The sequence below is a fragment of the Netta rufina genome, assembly GCF_964035555.1.
Source record: "Netta rufina genome assembly, chromosome: 3".
In the NCBI taxonomy this organism is placed as follows: Eukaryota; Metazoa; Chordata; class Aves; order Anseriformes; family Anatidae; genus Netta; species Netta rufina.
Window position 1 is genome coordinate 13,137,129 of NC_140125.1, and position 18,553 is coordinate 13,155,681.

General features: G+C 39.2%; 1 protein-coding gene across 1 annotated transcript in view; it reads left to right on the forward strand.

Annotated features, from left to right (window-relative positions):
- Window positions 1–18,553, forward strand: part of WDPCP (WD repeat containing planar cell polarity effector) — a gene marked incomplete at both ends in the record, with an annotated part of 99,227 nt that overhangs the window by 31,742 nt on the left and 48,932 nt on the right. The window contains 3 exons of the mRNA XM_084283393.1: window positions 461–1,070; window positions 5,891–6,079; window positions 8,710–8,833. Of these exons, the coding sequence (XP_084139519.1) occupies window positions 461–1,070; window positions 5,891–6,079; window positions 8,710–8,833 (923 nt within the window). The remainder of the gene's footprint in view (window positions 1–460; window positions 1,071–5,890; window positions 6,080–8,709; window positions 8,834–18,553) is intronic.

An 18,553-nucleotide genomic window follows, 5' to 3' on the forward strand; every position in this document is an offset into this window, starting at 1 on the left:
ACAGTGCACATTGTTTAAACATGCCAATGTTGCTACCACTACAGTATATTTTCTGTTATCATGGCCCAGAGCAAATGATAAAAAATGCTCTACATGTGATGCTTACAGTAACCTACTACAAACTTTGAGAAATTTGGGGATTTCTTCCCCATCCTCCTTGTGAATAAATCAGCTGTTCTTGGATATGTCAGCTGCTCATTTCTCCTCCAGTAGGACTGCTAGGACCATCCCCTCTTTAATCTTCTATTCTACTGACTATTGTATTCCCTGAGCAAACAGATATGGCTTAAACTATGACAAAAAGTAACCTTTGAAAAGCCTCACAACTCTATAAAACGTGTGCTTGTTTTAGCTTACTGAGCAATGAGAAAACGTATTGTCAGTAGTCTGTTTTTTAAACCATTAAAGTCAAGAATAAACTGTTATGAACTACTACCAAAGTGTTTTGGATTTTTTCCAGGTTCAGAGTTACGTCCGTACGGAATGGGATCCACTCGATGCTCGCTTCAGCACCAAGGAGCCTTACCGGGTTCACATAGTCGAGCACTCCATCTCCGCGGACAAAGAGCCCATGGCTGACAGCTGCGTCTACGATTGTGCTAGGAACAAAATTCAGTGTTTGTCAGTCATCAGAATACCACTGCCATCAAAGGCCATCAGCTGTTGCAGAAATGTTACAGAAGACAAACTAGTCCTGGGTTGTGAAGATTCGTCAGTGATTCTGTATGACGCCTACAACCAAGTGACTCTGTTAGCCCAAGCAAAACTATTGCCTGCTTTAATGACTTACCACCCTTCTGGAGCCATATTCGTGGTTGGCAGCTCTCAAGGGGAGCTGCAGCTTTTTGACACAGCACTGTCCCCGGTTAAAATTCAGCTGCTGGCAGAAGAGTTTTCACCTGAGGCAACTTTGCAATTCAGCAAACACTTTGACACATCTAGCAGCCTTGTCCACATCCACTGGGCTGCTGCTCAAGGTGCATCTCCCTGCACTGATGGCACAGATATCCATGATCTTTTGTTGGTTAGATTTGACAAAGGACCCTTAGGAGTACTTCGCTTTAAACTAGGTAAGTTACTGAGCACATTTATTGAACCTTAGGCTCTCGAGGAAACATTAATACCTCACAAGTTTTTGGTAGCTTGAAAACATCCTCATTTTAGATACATTGTACCAAAGTGTTGAAAGCACACAATTCCAATGATGTCTGAAGATGTGAACCAAGGAGTCCATTATGTTTCACAATTATGTAGTATCGGTTCTTGTGGGGTCTGGCAGAGTTAGGATCCTGATTTCTTGTATTAGGGTCCTGTTATGTTCCCTGCTACTCTAATAATGCATAACAATTTCTCATATTGAAAATTATTTTCATCTGTAGTATGCAATTATAAGAATTGTATTTGTTCTCTAGTAATCCCTGTGACATCCCAAAATAAGCTATATGTCATAATAGGATAGTAATGCTATCTCTTTCCTAAATTAATTGTTGTTTTGTATGATGCAACTGTCTTTTCCATTACAACGTGTGTTTGTCCCAGTACTCTGTTATTTCTGACTTTAGTACATGAAATTACACCATTTTTTCCCTTTAAGATTCCACCCAAGAAGGAAAGTTTTCATAACCTTCAGAGAAGTTTGGCCTCTCAGTTAATTTACCAGTTGTGAATAAATGAAAAAGTAATAATACACAACTTAGAATTTATGTAGCACTTCTCATTTTAGATGTAAGGAGGCTTTAAGAGAGTAAAAGCGTAACTAACTCTTAATTTACAAACAGAATAACAAGGGTGAAGGAAAGCTGAAAGGCTTTTTAAAAGTTACACAAGGAGTCAGTGCTTGAACTAACAATAAAACCCCTGTGGTTCATCATCAGTGAGAACCGTATTCATTCCATTCAAGTCAAGCAAGTTACAGGGGTGCAGACCCAGTGTGAGAGTGAAAAAAACAATCATGCTTAAATCTTCTGACTACCAACCCAGTGCTTCACCGTGGCAGTCAGCCATTTCGAATATACTCATCCTGGAAAATTTCAGCATTTTGCCCATTGTCTGTCCAAGAAAACAGAATTGCCTTTGTAGATCTTTACAGGAGGTTTTTATGACTATTTTGTGTAAAGCTATTGAGATTAGGAAGAAGCCCATTTTTTAAAAAAACTAGGTGACAGTGAAGTATGAAACTCGACTTTCTCTTACAGTTTAAGTCATGAATGCGCTTTTTGGCTGGGCAAAATGTCTAAAAGTAATGCAGACCTGAACATTTTAAAGTCTGATTATACAAAACCTTAACTACATATGTCAGTGCAAAAAGATAGATTATTATAATAGGATGTCACCAACAAAAACATTGGACCGATTTACAGTTACACAGTTTTAAACAGAGCTGAACCAGATTGTTGCTGTTATCCAAAATTACTATTAAAGCAACTGTTTACAGATTACCATTTATTTTGAGATAATTCAGCTGCATTGTGTTCAATGACAGGTTTAATAGTTGCAGAGCACCCCAGAACACTAATTAAAACATCTATTTGATGTTTTTGTGCATGTTGGCCATTAAAAAAAACAACAACAACAACTCTAAATTACCTCTTACCTGTCAAGCAGAAGGCACTTTACCCACATCTACCTTGCTTTTCTTCAGTCCTCCCTTGTGGGGTTTACTCACAACAGCTTTCCAGAAAGCACAGCTTTCCCCTTGCTATCTTTAGCACATTTATGTTCTTACGGAGGCAAGCAGGCTCTCAGTGCAGGGATTTAGAGGCCTTTCCTGCTAATTGCCAGCTTGTAAACTTAATTGGACTGTCTCCCTGGGCACCGTTCCTAAATCAATTAGGCAGTGAGTTGGCTGTCACCTCTTTTTCCCAAGTAGGTTGCCCGGAAGCGCACCACCCAAGAGAAGTCAAGCATCCAAATGGGAAGATGTTGACCTCTACAGCTGAAAGTTATCATGGTTGAAAATTCATTCTGTATAATTACTGTAAAATCTCTTCTAGGAAGAAGGCAAAGCCCTCCCTATCCCTCCCTCCCTCCTCCTCTATAGCCCACTGCGCAAAAACATGCTGTTCTCTATTGCATCCTGATTTTCAGCTTTACCACTCAGTTTTCCACACTACCAAGGCAATGCTGTGTTAAACAGTCAGCCTTTCTTCCCAACCTCAGCAGTTTTTAGATCTCCACTGCTGAAGAAATAATGCAAATATAAATTATACTGGAATTTTAGGGGTCCATGGCAGCAAAATCCAGGCACTCAGGACTGAAATCAAATCTGTAATTAACTCATGGCTATGCAGTGTAGCTCTTGTGCCTCATGCTGCAGTAGAGCACTCAACACAGAAGGCAGCCCAGCTGAGTAACTTCAGTCAACAGAATAGGTCAAAAGTGGATTTGAGGCTGTGAACGTGCTTAAAATTTGGCTTCCCTTAAGGGTGTACTGCTGAACCAGCACATATGTCTTACATTTGGCCTCTAATTTTGTGAAGAGGGTAGAATTGCTACTATGTTTTTTTTTTGTTGTTATTTTTAAAACATATTTTTCTGTTAATAGAATTACATACTAATACACAGAAAATTTTCAAGGCAATACTGTAGAGTTTTTGAATGTTTGTGTTTTTTGTTTTTTGTTTTTTGTTTTTTTGTATATAGTAATCAGCTACTTTTTTTAGAATAAACTGTTCCTACTGGCACCTGAAACACCTCTGGTTTTGCTGTTCCGAAAAAAAAAAAAAAAAGGATTTTTGGATCCTACAGATACTGCATCATCCATAGCATTTTCTTTAATTTCTTCAAGCAAAGAAAGATCTCCCATAAAATACAATTGAAAACAAGCAATGTAATTGATTCTGAACTGCATATTTTTACTAAATCACTGTGTATGTCTGGCACTCTAGGTAATGTCTGTTCTCTTGGATTCATGGAGTGCTAGTCCTTTGTTTTTATCAGTTATAAATTACATCAACATTATTTGAACCATTTCCCCTGAATATCTGTTAACTATGTCAACTATGAGAATAGGCAAATAAATTTTTAACTTCCAGCAGCCATTTTAAGATCTTGGACAAGATTTGTGAATCTTGTATTGTGCTGTCTAGTTAGATTTATTTCAGGAAAAGATTCATGATAAATTTACCCTCAAACATTAATGGCAAATATTTTTGGTGTTTAATGCCAAACTCATTTTTAAAAGCACTGCAGCTTCTTGTCATTGATGTCAACCCAGCCCTTGGATAACGCCAAAGTTGGTACTGGTGCCAGTGGTTCAGCGCTGCTGGCCTAGAAAGATATTTTAAATATAATGCTATATTTAATTAGCATGCAAATAAGTATTTTCATCTTCACTTAGTGATTAATGTGAAGATTTCCCAACTTATATAGTGCTTTAAAAACATGAAACGTTTAAGACAAATAAATTCTACTATAACAATCAGATGTTATCACAGATGTGCACTCATTAAACATGGCTATTGCACTGTATAAAGTCCATAGACTTTAATATATGCAAATATTAAGTGAAATACAATAGACAAACATATCTTTTACTTTAATAATGCTACAAAATTAAATATTTCTCTATTACAAATGTGTATATTTGTGTGTGTGTGTATACAAGGTTTTTTTTCCCCCCAAAGCATCAGATCTGTACTTGCGAGTTCTCAGCAGGTTACCTCACCTCGAGCTATAGTCAGATGTTTTCCCTGCACTTTTTTCCCCTCTATTTTTATTTTCTGTCACAAATGATATTCACAACAACGTTTACAAAAATTCTCTGAGATCTCTTTTCTATATATCATGTCTGCTTTTTCTGTTACCTGATTTTTTTTACTAGCCATCCTACGGCTCCAAAATTCATTTTGAAAATCAGCTTGTTCCCTTTCTCCTCATAATTTTTTCCTTGAAATTAATTTTGACAAACACCATCAGAATGTAGATTGAGATTTTTTTTTGTTGTTTTTTTAAATGTTTTTAATTAGTGAGAGGGAAACAGTAGGTTTGTTCTGGTCTCTTTCTGATATCTGGAGCAGTAGCAATAAATAATATGCTAACACAGTGATACAAAGCACAAAAAAAGTACTACAGTGGCCTACAGCACATGATCATCTACCTAGTCAGAGATGATAAAAACCTTACTCTCTGCAATTTTTCAGTCACCTTTTCTGTTTAGAAGCTGAGACCAGCAAGTCAAAAATTTTGTGAATCTGTTTTAATTAATACTGGCCGGAGACTGAATGCCCTCATGGAGTGGGCAATCTGTCATTCTTTTCTTTTTCCCTTATGGCAACAAGACCATGGTTTCATGTGTACAAGTTCAAAGGGTTGCTAGTTGTTGATATTTTTCATGATATCAGCGTATCAGAAGAAATACCTGGTTCCCTGGTTAGAAGTTAGTTCTAGAGCAATTGCAATAAAGGGAGTAGAAAATGTCTTTGAGGTCTGGACTGCTGTAAACTTGTATACATTGGTAAGTTTGTGTGCGACTGATGCTATTTTTTTTCTACTGTTGTCCAGCAGTATTACTCTACAAGAAAGTGATGCTAGGAACAGGAATTTATTACCTCCCACGCAATAATAACAGACTGAGAATAAGCCTTTTCTATCATGTTTAGAACAAACTTCATTACGTGATCTTTTCACTCGCGGGTATTGGCCACATTCACCCTATCTTCCATGTGTGAAGTTCACTGATAGCTTTTCTCCACTGTCCAAAGCACCCTAAATCTAAATAAACCAAGATAATAAGGAGCTATATCACATACAAATTTTACAGTGAAAATCATTAACTTAAGCGTTCTGATTTTAACCAACACCAATTATTTTTAGCTGTGCTGAAAAGTAGTCAGCTATTGTTTTACACTACTCATAACACAGTCTTTGGTTTTAATATTTCCTATAAAAGGTGTGATCACGAGGGGACAGCTGGGCCTTGTGGAAATCATCCACCAGTACATTCGTTATGATGAGATACACGAGGCAATTAATGTCCTGAACACCATGAACTGGAACACGATGGGTCGTCAGTGTTACGTATGCTTGAGCGCCATTGTCAATCACCTTCTTAAACAAAAGCTTACACCAGACAGAGAAGGTAAGGGACTGATTATATTTTTAATGTATTTTTGTGGAGTCTTTGTAATTCTTGTGTGGATTATGATGATATATTTATTTAGTTTATAACAAAGACAATAGAGATAATCCAGACAATCGTTTGATCATGGTACTCCATAATTAAATGCTATATGTAGAGAAATAAATTCAATAAAGTCTAGATTAATGTGTTGATTCCATCTTAGTTCACATTTCTATCAATAGTGAAAGTAAAATAATGCATATTTTAACATATATAGGATACGCATGAGTTAATATGTATAACACTGTGTTATATATGTTATAACTTTATTACGTTATCAATTTAGCTTAATTCAGGCTAGTGTTAGTTAATACAGGCCTCAAATGTTTGTTTTATAATCATACTGAGACAGCACTGGCTTAAGGAGGGACATTTGCCTGTAACAGGGACAAGAGATTTTAGTATGGTTTGTAAGGTGCTTATGAAGGGTCATTCTTTCACGACAAGATCCAAAAGCTTTGAATACACTATCCTCTGCTGCCTCCTTTAGGATTACAGCTTTTGTCCTCACTGTAATCTTCTGGCCCCCTGCAGTAGTAGCTGGGGTCCCTCACAAGAAATGATGAATTTTAGGCTCAGCCTCGTCTCTGCTGAAGCCTGGTGTCATGCCTTCCTCTTGATTTGCTGTGTATCTTGAAACTCAATAGACTTCAAGATTTGAAGTGCCTTGATTTAGCGAAGGTGTTATCCTCCAGTCTAGCAGGCAGACAGCTGGGGACCAGGCATCTTTTGTGGCAAGAAAGAATACTTAGGGTTCTGGTGCGTTTGATGATAGAAAAACTCCAAGGTGTCCTATGTTGCTGCCAAACCATCAGCTATCGCATTTTGGGGGATCTGATTAAAAAATCTCTGCATTGCAAATATAGCATATCAATTCTAAATAAAACATGCTTTTAAAAGGACCTATGGAAAAAAAAAATCTAAAAAAAGGCTGATTTTAACACTCTTGTAAAAATATGCACATTATAAATAGATGTCTGTGTGTTTGCCCCCATGCGGCTTCCTAACACTGTTTACAGCAGACGGAATTTTATTCTGTCCAGGAGTTATTCTACATGAAGCTAACAAATTTGGCATAGTAATTTGTTTTCTTTTTTTTTTTATTAGCAAAAAACCCAGTGAGGCCTTTTATTTATAGCGATGTGGCAGTTATCTTTGAGATCTTTATTCTGCCTTCAACATCAAGCTGGGCTATCTAATGAATGTATAACTGTGCTAGTAGTTGCTCGTATTCCGTGTAGGTTGGAATATTTCTGAAGTACAAAACATGCTGTCAAGAAAACAGCAATGGCAAGAGCGTACGGCTTGTTTTCGCGAGGTACCGCTGTATTCAATTTAATCTAAATTGACTGCTGCTTTGAAAGAAAATACCTTTAAAGTTCAGCTTATCTTACTGTCTAGATTTAAGATAACACAAAACCTAATTTACTAACAGTTTGCCTGTGTTCATAACACACTACTATTAGCACATTTAGTGCAATCAAGCCTAATAAAATAAAATGTAACTATGCTCGGAAATAAAGAACCTTTATCACTAAATACAGAAATGGCTAGTTCAAACAAACGCTAATAACCGAAAATCAATGAGATTTTGTCTGCCTAATGAGACAATAGGTTGGCTGTATTTTGGTTTTCAAGCCCCCACAAAATTCTGATGAGCAGCAGCGATTTGCACACCCACCTTGAAAGGAGAACCTGTGCTGGTGCAGCAAATTCTCCCTGTGCCTTCAGAGTGAGCAAGACTTCTGTCAGTTGTTTTGTTTGGACTGTGTGACTTTTGCATGTGTTGACTGTCAAGCAGAAGTCATATAGCATAAATATTATTGATCATTAAATTTCTTCCCAGCTAAGCATGTGGGACACGAATGCATAGTGTGTATTTTCCTGCATTGCTTGTAATTTTGTATTAAAAACATGTAGCAAAATGGCTCAGAGCTATGGCTGTGGAGTACACCAGTCAGAAAGTATTTAAAGCGAAGACAACTTCTGTAACAAAAGGGCTTTATTTTATTGATTACAAGGGAGGTTATCCTGTTTCCAACCACTACACGCTGTAGGAGAGCCAAGCCCTTAGGGTTTCTAGACCCTTTTATTTAAAGTTTGTAAAGAACTATTGGCTGAAGGAGGTTCCTTAGACCTCAAGGCCATCACAAGAAAGGTTCTGTCACCTGCTGACCTAATACATAAGAATAATCCCTGAAAAACTGAAGTTCATTGTTGTCTGCCTAAGAGGACTAAGAAAAATTGAGCTACCAGAGTTGATCTCTACTGGACAAACTTGTTCAAACTGTATTTTTCTTATGAGTCACTTTTAATTGTATGCTTCTGGTGAGAACTAGATGTGTTATAAACTTTTTCATCTTTTTGACAGCTTTTGTTGCTCAAAGTCATTGTCAGCTCTGCCTCAAAGTGAAAGTTTATATGCACATTTGTGTTTGTACAAGCTGTCATATTTTAATTTCATCTGTCCTACAACAACATTGCATTGCATCAGTGTTTGAGGAATTTGACTGACTGCAAACATGAGCAACCTGTTGTAATTGAAACAGTTTCACTTGTTTCATTGCTGCTGTGTTTGAACTCTACAGCACAGCTTGAGGCAAGCCTTGGAACCTTTTATGCTCCAACAAGACCCCTCTTGGATACAACCGTGCTGGAGTACAGGGACCCCATCAGCAGATACGCGAGAAGGTTCTTCCACCACCTGCTCAGGTGAATGACAGTTTCAACTTCTATCGACTCAAAATTAATTGCATATTTCAATAACTACCTACTTTAATGTGGTTAACATTTTCCAAGAGGACCACCCCTGAAAAAAATGCATTCATTGTTACTGTTTGTTTAACTTGCACTTCGTTCCTTTCAACTATGGTATTGCAGATAAAATGTTATTCAGAGCTCTTCTATCATCAATACACATAAAATGATTCACTCTTTCCCTTTTAGCTTGATAGAAAAAAGATAGTGTGCATCTGAGAGATTTATATCCACCAACTGCTTGCAGGTTAACTATTGAAACAGCTTACAAACTTGGAGAAAATCTTGACTTTAAATAGATGCTAAATTGCAAACGAACAGTATCATCCAAGAGGTTTTTGGTTTTGCACCCTTGAAATCTGAGCGTTTGGTTATTGTCACCCTCAGAGTGACATTTTCCAGCCACTTTCAGTATACTTTAAGGTCTAGAAGTCTTCACCATTAAAATACAAGAAAATGAAATGTTGCTTTCATCTGTGAGTTATATGACATTAGAAAATTCATAATACCAAATTCAGCTAGGATTTATATTGCACTGATATATGGCTATAATTGTGTAATACATTAATAGCCTAAATTTCAATCTGTTGGAAGTATCAATATAAGCTGTTCAACCTGCTCATGTGTTCAAGCACAAATACAACTGAAGCATTCCCTCTGATAATTATCCAGTCAGTGAAAAGAAGGAGAAATCTTCTGAATGATAACCCAAATGTTTGTAATGACTTGTCGAGCACATGCTGAGGAGACTCGCAACGTGCCCTTTTTCTGGGTTCCATCCAGCTTGTATATGTTGTCCACATATGCCAAGTGAGGAACTGCAAGCTTCTTTGATGGTTCAGTGTGTGCTTCTTTGGTGGTACAGTGTGAGCTTCTTACAAATCTAAAAGAGGAATAATTTATACCATCTTCTAAATTTTGAGTCTGAATAGGATCGCCTGTCTGCTAAACGGGTCCGTACCAATGGGGTAATTATTCTAAGCAGAAGAATGCGCCAAATATCTGCATAATATGTACCAGCTTTTACTGGAGTTTTCTTGATAGATTTGGCCAGAGTACAGGGTACAAGCTCTGCTTTTGCCTTTCTCCTAGAAACCAGCAGGGAAGATCTGTTGCTGCAGTGGCCAACTGTAGTGGCTGTGGGCCAGTTGCCTGCAGAGGACAGATGCGGAAAGAATGCCTCAGAGATTGCTGAGAGGTGTAATAGCTCTAGCGCTCTTACATCTGCTAGAGAAAGGTGTATTCCCTCTGACTCAGGATTTGCTTCCAAATGCTAGCAGGCATGCAGAGGCATGGGGCCCTGGCTGAGCTTTCAGCCCTTGGGGCTGCTGAACACAGCTGAAACACTGACTCAATCCCCCTAGCAAACATGAAGCATCAGTGTCAGAACGCTGCCTGGACAGCATGGGGCACAGATGGGAGGGGTGCAGGAGGGTCTCCCCGTGTGTTTTACCTCCGCTATAAAGCGGCCCTCAAACGATCTACTGTTGTGGCAGTTTCTTGAAAGAAATGGATGTTGTTTTGCTGTTTCCCTATTGTCAAAGGGATTTGTATTCAACTGAATCAAAGTGATAGGATCATGTGATTGCTGCAGAACAGATGGTAATGCTTAAAGCTTATCTGAGAAGACATAATCTAAGTGCAAAATGAAATGTTCAAAAATGGGAGATTTATCTGATAGAAAGCAAGGAAATGATGTCCAGAGCTGATCTTTATTGTATTAAAGTGGCTGTGCCTTAATTGCTGTTTATTTCCTTTTAGATGTTTTCTTAAGTGACTAGAATGATTTGAATGTAGGCTAAAAAGCAAGTGCTACAGATTTGCTGGAGGAATGGTAAACCAGACGGATGGTTCTGGGTGAGAGAAAGCCACCTAGGCATGCTGCAATGTCTGGGAGAATCACAGCGAGGCACAAAGCTCACTAATTCGTCCAGGCACGCAGAAGTTGCAGCCTCTGCTGTTACGTCCCTCTGTAAGGAGCCAGCAAGGCCAGCCACTTCTGCCAACCTGCATTTATGAATGTGGGTTCAAAACAGGAAGAAAAGTCTGCTCTTGCCTTTTTGGATCAATGTATTATACCCATCAGGTACTGGAAATGGAATCGTCTTCCCACTACCTGTTTGTCAGAGATGACAACTTTATCTGGATGTCAGGAAGGCTGCATTTAAAGTTGATTTTATGCTGTCTGTCTCAACCCTTGTTATTTTATTCATTCTTTTTTATTTTCTTTATTTTTTATTTTTTTTTTACCCTTATTCATTTAGCACTAAATACTCGCTGGCTAGTTACAAATAGTTGATCCACTCTTCCCAGTGGATTTGTGCTTCCACAGATGTGTAAACAGGACCAAAGAAAATAATAGCAAGAAGACTTAAATGCAAATGCACCGTAAACTGTCAATGCCAACTTGACACAGCACTAGGATACATTTGTTACTCTCTTGTGAGCAAGAGGAGACAAAAGCAAAATAATCACTTTGTTCCCTATTGCAACAAGAAGCAGAGGAAACATAGAGCTTCTTAAGTTGCATGCACTGTAAGTATGGCTGGTATTCAAAAAATATTCCCTGGAATATAGTAGGGACTTCTGCAATTCCTTTGGGCTTCAGAGAAAGCAAAAAGCATATGCACAGGAGGCAAATGTAGATTTGAAAGATACTGGGAGCCAAAAATTCAAACGTGGGGTAGGAAGAGTGAGGAATGTGGCTTAGAAACATAAGCGAAAAACAAGGAAGCGAGGGCAAAGGACTAAAGAGAGGGATAGGGACATGCAGAGTAATGCAAAAGGGTAGAGTGGGAGTACAGAGCGAAAAACAGACAACAGTGTAGGATGTGTGGGGTGGGCTATAGAGGAGACCAGGAGCATAAGGGGTGGACAGAGAAGGGCGGAGTCTTTCATGCAAGATTAAAACATTAAAAAGCTTAAATGTTTCTAGATCTACATCTGAAAAATGTTCATATAAACAAAATTCTTCACCCCCACCCCCCTGCCCCCCCAGCTTTCCTTTGAATGCCCCACCAATCTGCCTTAAGCCTTTTCTAGAAGGACCCACTCTTGGGAGAGAAATATTAATTCATTCTACATGCTGAGACAATCTTTGACCTGCCTGCTGAGTCTGCCAAAAAGGTGCCAGTTATTGTTGTACTTTTTAAGATGTGAGTGTCTGTGTTTACTAGAATTGAGAAATGCAGTCACCTTTTCAGAAAGGCTATCCTCACCTCGTAATAATCATGTGCCAATGATTTTAATCTTTACTGCAGGCGGAAAGGTTTTATATCCAGTTGCACATAACTGGAGACATCCATTTTCACATTATCGGTGAGATTATAGGGTAAGTATTTTTCTGCCATCAAAAAGATCAGTTTCCAGAAAAAAAATAGTGTTGTGGTGGTAGGTTCCCTCATTTAGGTATTGGGCAATTTAGAAAGAAGGTGCTCTGCAACAACAGAGCTGTATTGCAACTATGGGTTAGAAAATGGTGCAGCAACCTGAATGGGCCAAGAAACACTGAGGGCACAACTGAAATGTATTGCATTTAGAAGGAAGGAAACCATCTTGCACCACATTTAACAGGGCCACGTTATTTGTATGTTTCATTACAAACGCTAAGTTTTACCATTTGTAATCCGTGTGGCATCTTCAAGTTTCCACTAAAACAGAAGTACAGAGTTTTGCAGGTATAGGCCCTGAATAAAAAATATGGAATACCTCCAAAAACAGGCGTTCGGTATACAAAATTAAAATTAAAGGCCTCTTAATTATATGCCAGGGATCCATTACAACAGTATTTATGGAATGAATAATTATTTTCACTTTAAATTCTTATCTATAATTAAAAAATACAGGAGCTGAATTACAAGTATAAAAATATATCTTAGGTGTTCCTTGCCACTTGAGCAGCACTCCTGTATTTTATTATGATGTCACTACTTATAATAATATAATGCATTATATCATTATGTAAAATGTTGAGCAGAGGCGGATTTATTAGGCAGCCTTGGGGAGCTGTAACCTCCTTGCCCCCACCCTTTTGTTAAGTGCTGCCTACGAAGTGTATTTGTGTAATGGGGGAGTGGCTGCACAACCTCCTGCCTCTGGATAACAGCCTCATCTAGCCGTGCACAGAACATGGAATGGGATGGAATAGTTTTTCACTCGTTAACTACGGCATCGCTGACTCATGGCTTTGCTTCCCTCTGATCAAGCATTCGTAAATTGGACTTGTCATATTTTCTAATGCATGAAATTATCTTGTTTGTTTGACACACTCAGGCACAAACACGCGCCTGCTCTATTTCATTGAAACTTTTCTCTCCTTCTCAGAAAGACAGTGAGGAAGAAATATGGCATGAGCTGGAAGCAAAGGCAGGGTTGGAAAGTGAAGTCTGAAATGCATCTGAGGAGCTGTGGAATTAGAATGCAGGCCCAGCTCTGTGCTTCTGCTGTGCCCTTTCCTCCTTTATAGTTCTCTTCTTGTGCTTCTGAATGCACAATTTAAGGATCTTTTCTGTTTTGTTTTGTTTTTTCCTCTGGAAAAACACTAAGATTCAAAACCATGTCGACCTTCCCATCTGGTAATTCCATTATCCATCCCCCTTCTACCAGCTCCAAGTACAAATATGTTTCCCTACGAAGCAAAGCTCTGTTCTATATACCAGGACAGTTCATTTGCCTCTTTCAAGAGAAAAGCACAGCTCTGATCACATCCACTCTGAGAGTTTTGAATGGATTGACAGAAGTATTCTGCTTTGTACAAGTCCAAAAATGAAAACTAGGTATTTTTGCTGTTACTGTTTTTATGCTTCACCCCAGAAGCGTTATGTACTCTTCCAGTGTCCAGTGTAAAATTCTGTTGGTTAAACACAACGAAGAATTTAGATACGTGTTAGGCAGAACATTCATGAGCACAAATCTATACACAGAGCTTGACTGAGGTCTTGCTTAAATAAAAACTGGTAAAGGAGATGAGAAAGTACGTGATCCTTAGCATCAGGGGAGATCTGTTTCCAGCCAGTACGGTTTCTTATCAATCACTTCACTATTTGAGAGTTGTGAAGTGTACTGCTATGCAGCCTGACATGATTCCTTGACACAGTTACCGCTTACCTCCAAGACAACCTTTGAAAAGCTAAAATAAAGCTCTTTCACCCTGCAGCGACATCACTTATGCAGTTCTAACTAACCCTTGGTAAGCAGGTTCTTGTATCGCTACAGTGCGGTCTGCAAAGTAGACGTGCACTGTGACTGTTCCATCCTAAACAAGACCCTAAATCAAAGGTGAGAAAATGCCTCAACACCATAATAGTTCCCAATCCGATTTGCTCCCAACTGTATGGAACTAAGAGACAAAGTGAGCAAAGAGCTTTTATGATCCTTTTAAAGAACACCCTAAAAGTAGAATCTATAATTATATTGGTACATAGTGTGTCACAAAATACGTATAAACATTAATGATGACACGGTTCAGGACTGAGAATGTCTTTTATATTCATAAGGTAACCTATTAGGCATTAAATTATGCCTTCAGATAAAATGACCGCTGATGTCAGTCAGGTTCTCTATGGTGGCCACATGAACAGAATTCATCTCTACGGGAGTAAGTTCAGTAGCCGCATTCTGACTAAAGTAGCACCTTCTGGAGAGGACTTTGAAGAGTCATTTTTTGTCATCTTGTAAGAACGATCAAAACCAAAGGTTTTCATATAGCCATGGCACTGATAAATGAGAATTTCAATTGCTGTGATGGAACTGCACATGAAAAGATCCCCTGGTCATGCTTCTTGACCTGTTTTAGAAACAAGAAATAAAGGCACCTATTCAATGGAACTAGATTATTTTTTCATTTAAAGAGATATTTAAATCTCAGGAAAAGTTTAGAATGTCTTTGCTTCAGTCCTATATTGCTAATGAGTTTTTTCTTAAACCAGCTCCACAACAGGTTCCGATTTCAGGCAGATGCTCTGACGCCACAGGAGTAGCTCCAGGATTTAATTCTCTAGTGACAAACACAATGTATGAAATACTGAGCAAAATATTAGGAAAAGAGGAAATAACACGACATAATTGCTTGAGAATAAAATCCCGTGAAGATAAAGCACAAGAAGTCTCTGGCAGAGATTTGGGCAAGATTTTCTGCTGAACCTGGTGGGAGACATTGCTTGAAGCATGGGAAAGATGTCCCCTCCCACACACTTAGGGCAGTCCCAGAGCTGCTCTGCTGTGCTACAGCTTCCCACAGCCACCGATAGCTGGCTGCTTGGTGGCCCTGAGTCCCATACCTCCTCCAGTTCTCTGCTACGTCTCCACCCCTGGGGCCACACTTTTAAAGAGGAAAATGGAATAGCCATGCCAGATTAACGTTCTTTGTGCCAAGGCTATCCCCCCTATGCTGGTTAATCTTTGATATTCATACTTTTAGAAGCTGAGCCCAAATAGAGACCATCGTTCTGTGGTGTGTATTATATAACTCATAATCTGCCCTCAGAAAGTCATGTTTCCTTCTGTACCAGCTGTGCAAGTCCAGAGGGCTTTGGGCATACATCAAGGGCGGAAACAGCACAAAAATATACCAACAAAAATATACCATATTCATGGACGAAACCAGGAGAAAGTTCTTAACACATCTTCATATTTAAGCTGCTGTGGTAGGTCAGTCAGCTTTCCTTTGCGTGTCATCAGGTACTCCCTACTTATCAACTTCACCTAGTCACTAATGGTGTCTCCTGGAGTGGCCACCTCACGGCCTCAATATGGCTGCTCGGGAAGACAAACTTTTTCACAACCAGCACGCCCCATGGGCAGCTTCTCTTGTCCATGAGCTACAGCTCTGGCCCAGAGTCTGCACCTGTGAGGGCTCTCCACAGCCTCCTTCAGGCCATATGCCATCCACCTGGGATCTCCACAGGCTTCTGGGGGACAACCAACTCCACCAGGGCCCTCTTCATGGGCAGCAGGGGGACTTCTGCTCCAGAGCCTGGAGCACCTCCTCCTCCTTCCTCACTGACCTTGGTGTCTTTGGGATTCTTTCTCTCACATTTTCTCACCCTTTTCTCCCAGCTGCTGTTGCACAGTATTTTTTCCCTCTCTTAAATTTGCTCCCCCAGGGGCACAACCAGTGTTGCTCATTGGGTCAGCCTTGGCCAGCAGTGGGTCCCTTTTGGAGCTGGCTGGAACTGGCTTCTACCTAACATGGGGCAGCTTCCAGAGGCCATCTCTGCAGCCCCCTGCTACCAAAACCTTGCCATGTAAACCCAATACATCTCTTTACCAAGATACTTTTCCTTCATTCATCTTCAGAATCTTCCTGAGCCCTATCATCACACCTCACTTTCCTGTGTGTGGGCCATCTGACAGTTCTGTCATGAGCGCCATTCATCAGATCAGAACAGAACGGGACTTGGCAACCTGTAATCTGTTTGTTATGTACAAAAACAGTCTGTTTTCTTCCTTAAAAGAGCTTAAATTTTCTGAATTTTCTCCCTCTTCCATCCAGTGTCCCCCAGGAAGAGCTAACTGGTCAGGCAGTCCTAGGTTTCCTGTCTTCAAATGCAGAGCTCCCTTTTGTGGTTCTTCACAGCTGAAAAGCCTGTTAAGGGAAGTATGTGACAAGTAAGATTTAGAACAAGTCAGCAGTAGTCAATTGTCCAATAACTGGATATAATGTCTTGGGGTTGCACCTCACCTTTCCTGACTTAATAATGTAGAATTTAGATGTCCTACACATTCATCTGGGCTGCCTCCGCAGTTAGTAGAAGGATGTGGGCGCCCAAAGGATGAGTAATCCCATCGAAGGGAGATGTCTAGGATAAGTGTGAACAATCAAATGTCAGTGCCTATCCCTATCAATTAACTATAAAGGGAACATATCTGATTAGCTTAAATGAGCCATGTAAAAATGAGCTGTTTGAAGATAAATTGGATGATTTGCACTGTAAATGGCTAGTTCCTATATCCCATTATTACTGTCCAGTTAACAGAAAGATCTTAGGTGCTCAAATATGGTTTCTGACTAGCAAACATATTTGAAGAAAGGTTTATAGAAAGACACAAAAATCAGATAGACATAAAAGACCTCGTAAGAAATCCCCTTTTGTCTAGTTGACCTGGATAGGAGAGGATGGGGGCACTTCTTAGTTTGCACTGTTAAGTGTTGAAATATCAGTAAAATGGGTTACAATCTAGGTAGATGAGCAATAATATATGAACAACACTAGATTGAGAATTTCTAAGGACTGTCAAGCATAAAATGGCTTAGCTATATACTGTGGTGTATAGCCTCTTATTTCAAATGAAGTTAGCAACTAAAGACAAGAATATGGGAAATATTATCTGTTTTTAAAATATATTCTGGAGAGACCTAAAGAACTATAGTCCTGTAAGTCTAGCCTCTGTACCAGTCAAATTAGTAGAAACTAATATTTTAATAAGATGATGAACATATAAACATGTACCCAGGAAGAGTCAGCAGTATTGTCAAATCATGTCTCATAAAACTCTGGATTCTTTGATATCAGTAGTTATGGTCAGTAAAGGATATCCTGCTGCTATTGAGGAAAGTTCGACCACAGAAGACGTTTTTGGAAGGTATCTCAGCAAAATGTCTTAAAGAAACTAAGGTGCCATAGGATAAGAGGGAAGATCCCCTTTTGCAGATAATTTTTTTAGAAGGTAAGAAACAGTGAAAGATCAGTTGTCTCACTGAGTGGAGGTCACCAAATTGTAACTACAGTAGATCTACATGTATATTCGTAAGTAATGTGGAAAAAGAGAAAATAGTGAGGTGCCAGCATTTGCTAATGACACTAAATCATTCAGATGAGTAAAGATAAAGACCTTCTGTGAAGAACAGCAAAAGAACTTCACAGGACTCAGTGACATAATGTCAAAACTGATAATAAAGTTCAATGTAAGTAAATCCAAAGTGAAGCAGGTGGCAGGGTGTGACTCAACTTCATGTATAAAATGGTGGAGTCTGAGCTCGTAATTATTCAGGAAGAAGAATTGGGTCGTATAACTGGTAGTCAGTTCAGTGCTCAGCACAAATACAAAAATACATTGAATGCCAGGAATTGTTAGAAAAGGAGCAGAAAACAAAACAACAAAGTTCAGTTCACCTGAACTGTGAATTTTGTGTGTTTTGGAGTCCCATGATCTGTAAAAGGGTATAGTAGTACTCAAAAAGCTTTATGAAGGACAGCTGGGATGATTAAAGGCATGAAACAGCTTTAGTGAAAGGAATGACTAAGTAGAGTAGAACTCCTCAACCTATAGAAGAGGCAACTGAGATAGAGATCTATTAAATCATGTGTGTTAGGGAGAAAGAGGACAGTAAATGACTGTTTGTTGCTTCTTCTAATAGAAAAGCTAGGGGTCATCAAGCAAAGCTAGCACGTGGCAGGTTCAAAATAAAGTGATTCTTTGCATAGCATATAATTAAAATATGAAGCTTCTTACCACAGGATGTTGTGGATGATAGAATTGTATATGAGTTCAAAGGGAAGACTGAGGGAAGAGAAATTCACTGAGGAATACCAGCACAGAAACCACCTCTGGCTCAGCAAATCCCTCAACCACAAATTGTTGGAGACTAGGAGACTACCTAGGAAAGCATCACCATATGCTTGCCCTATTGTTATATCCCTTCCTAGGTGCCTAGCTATTGGTAAAATGTTAGGT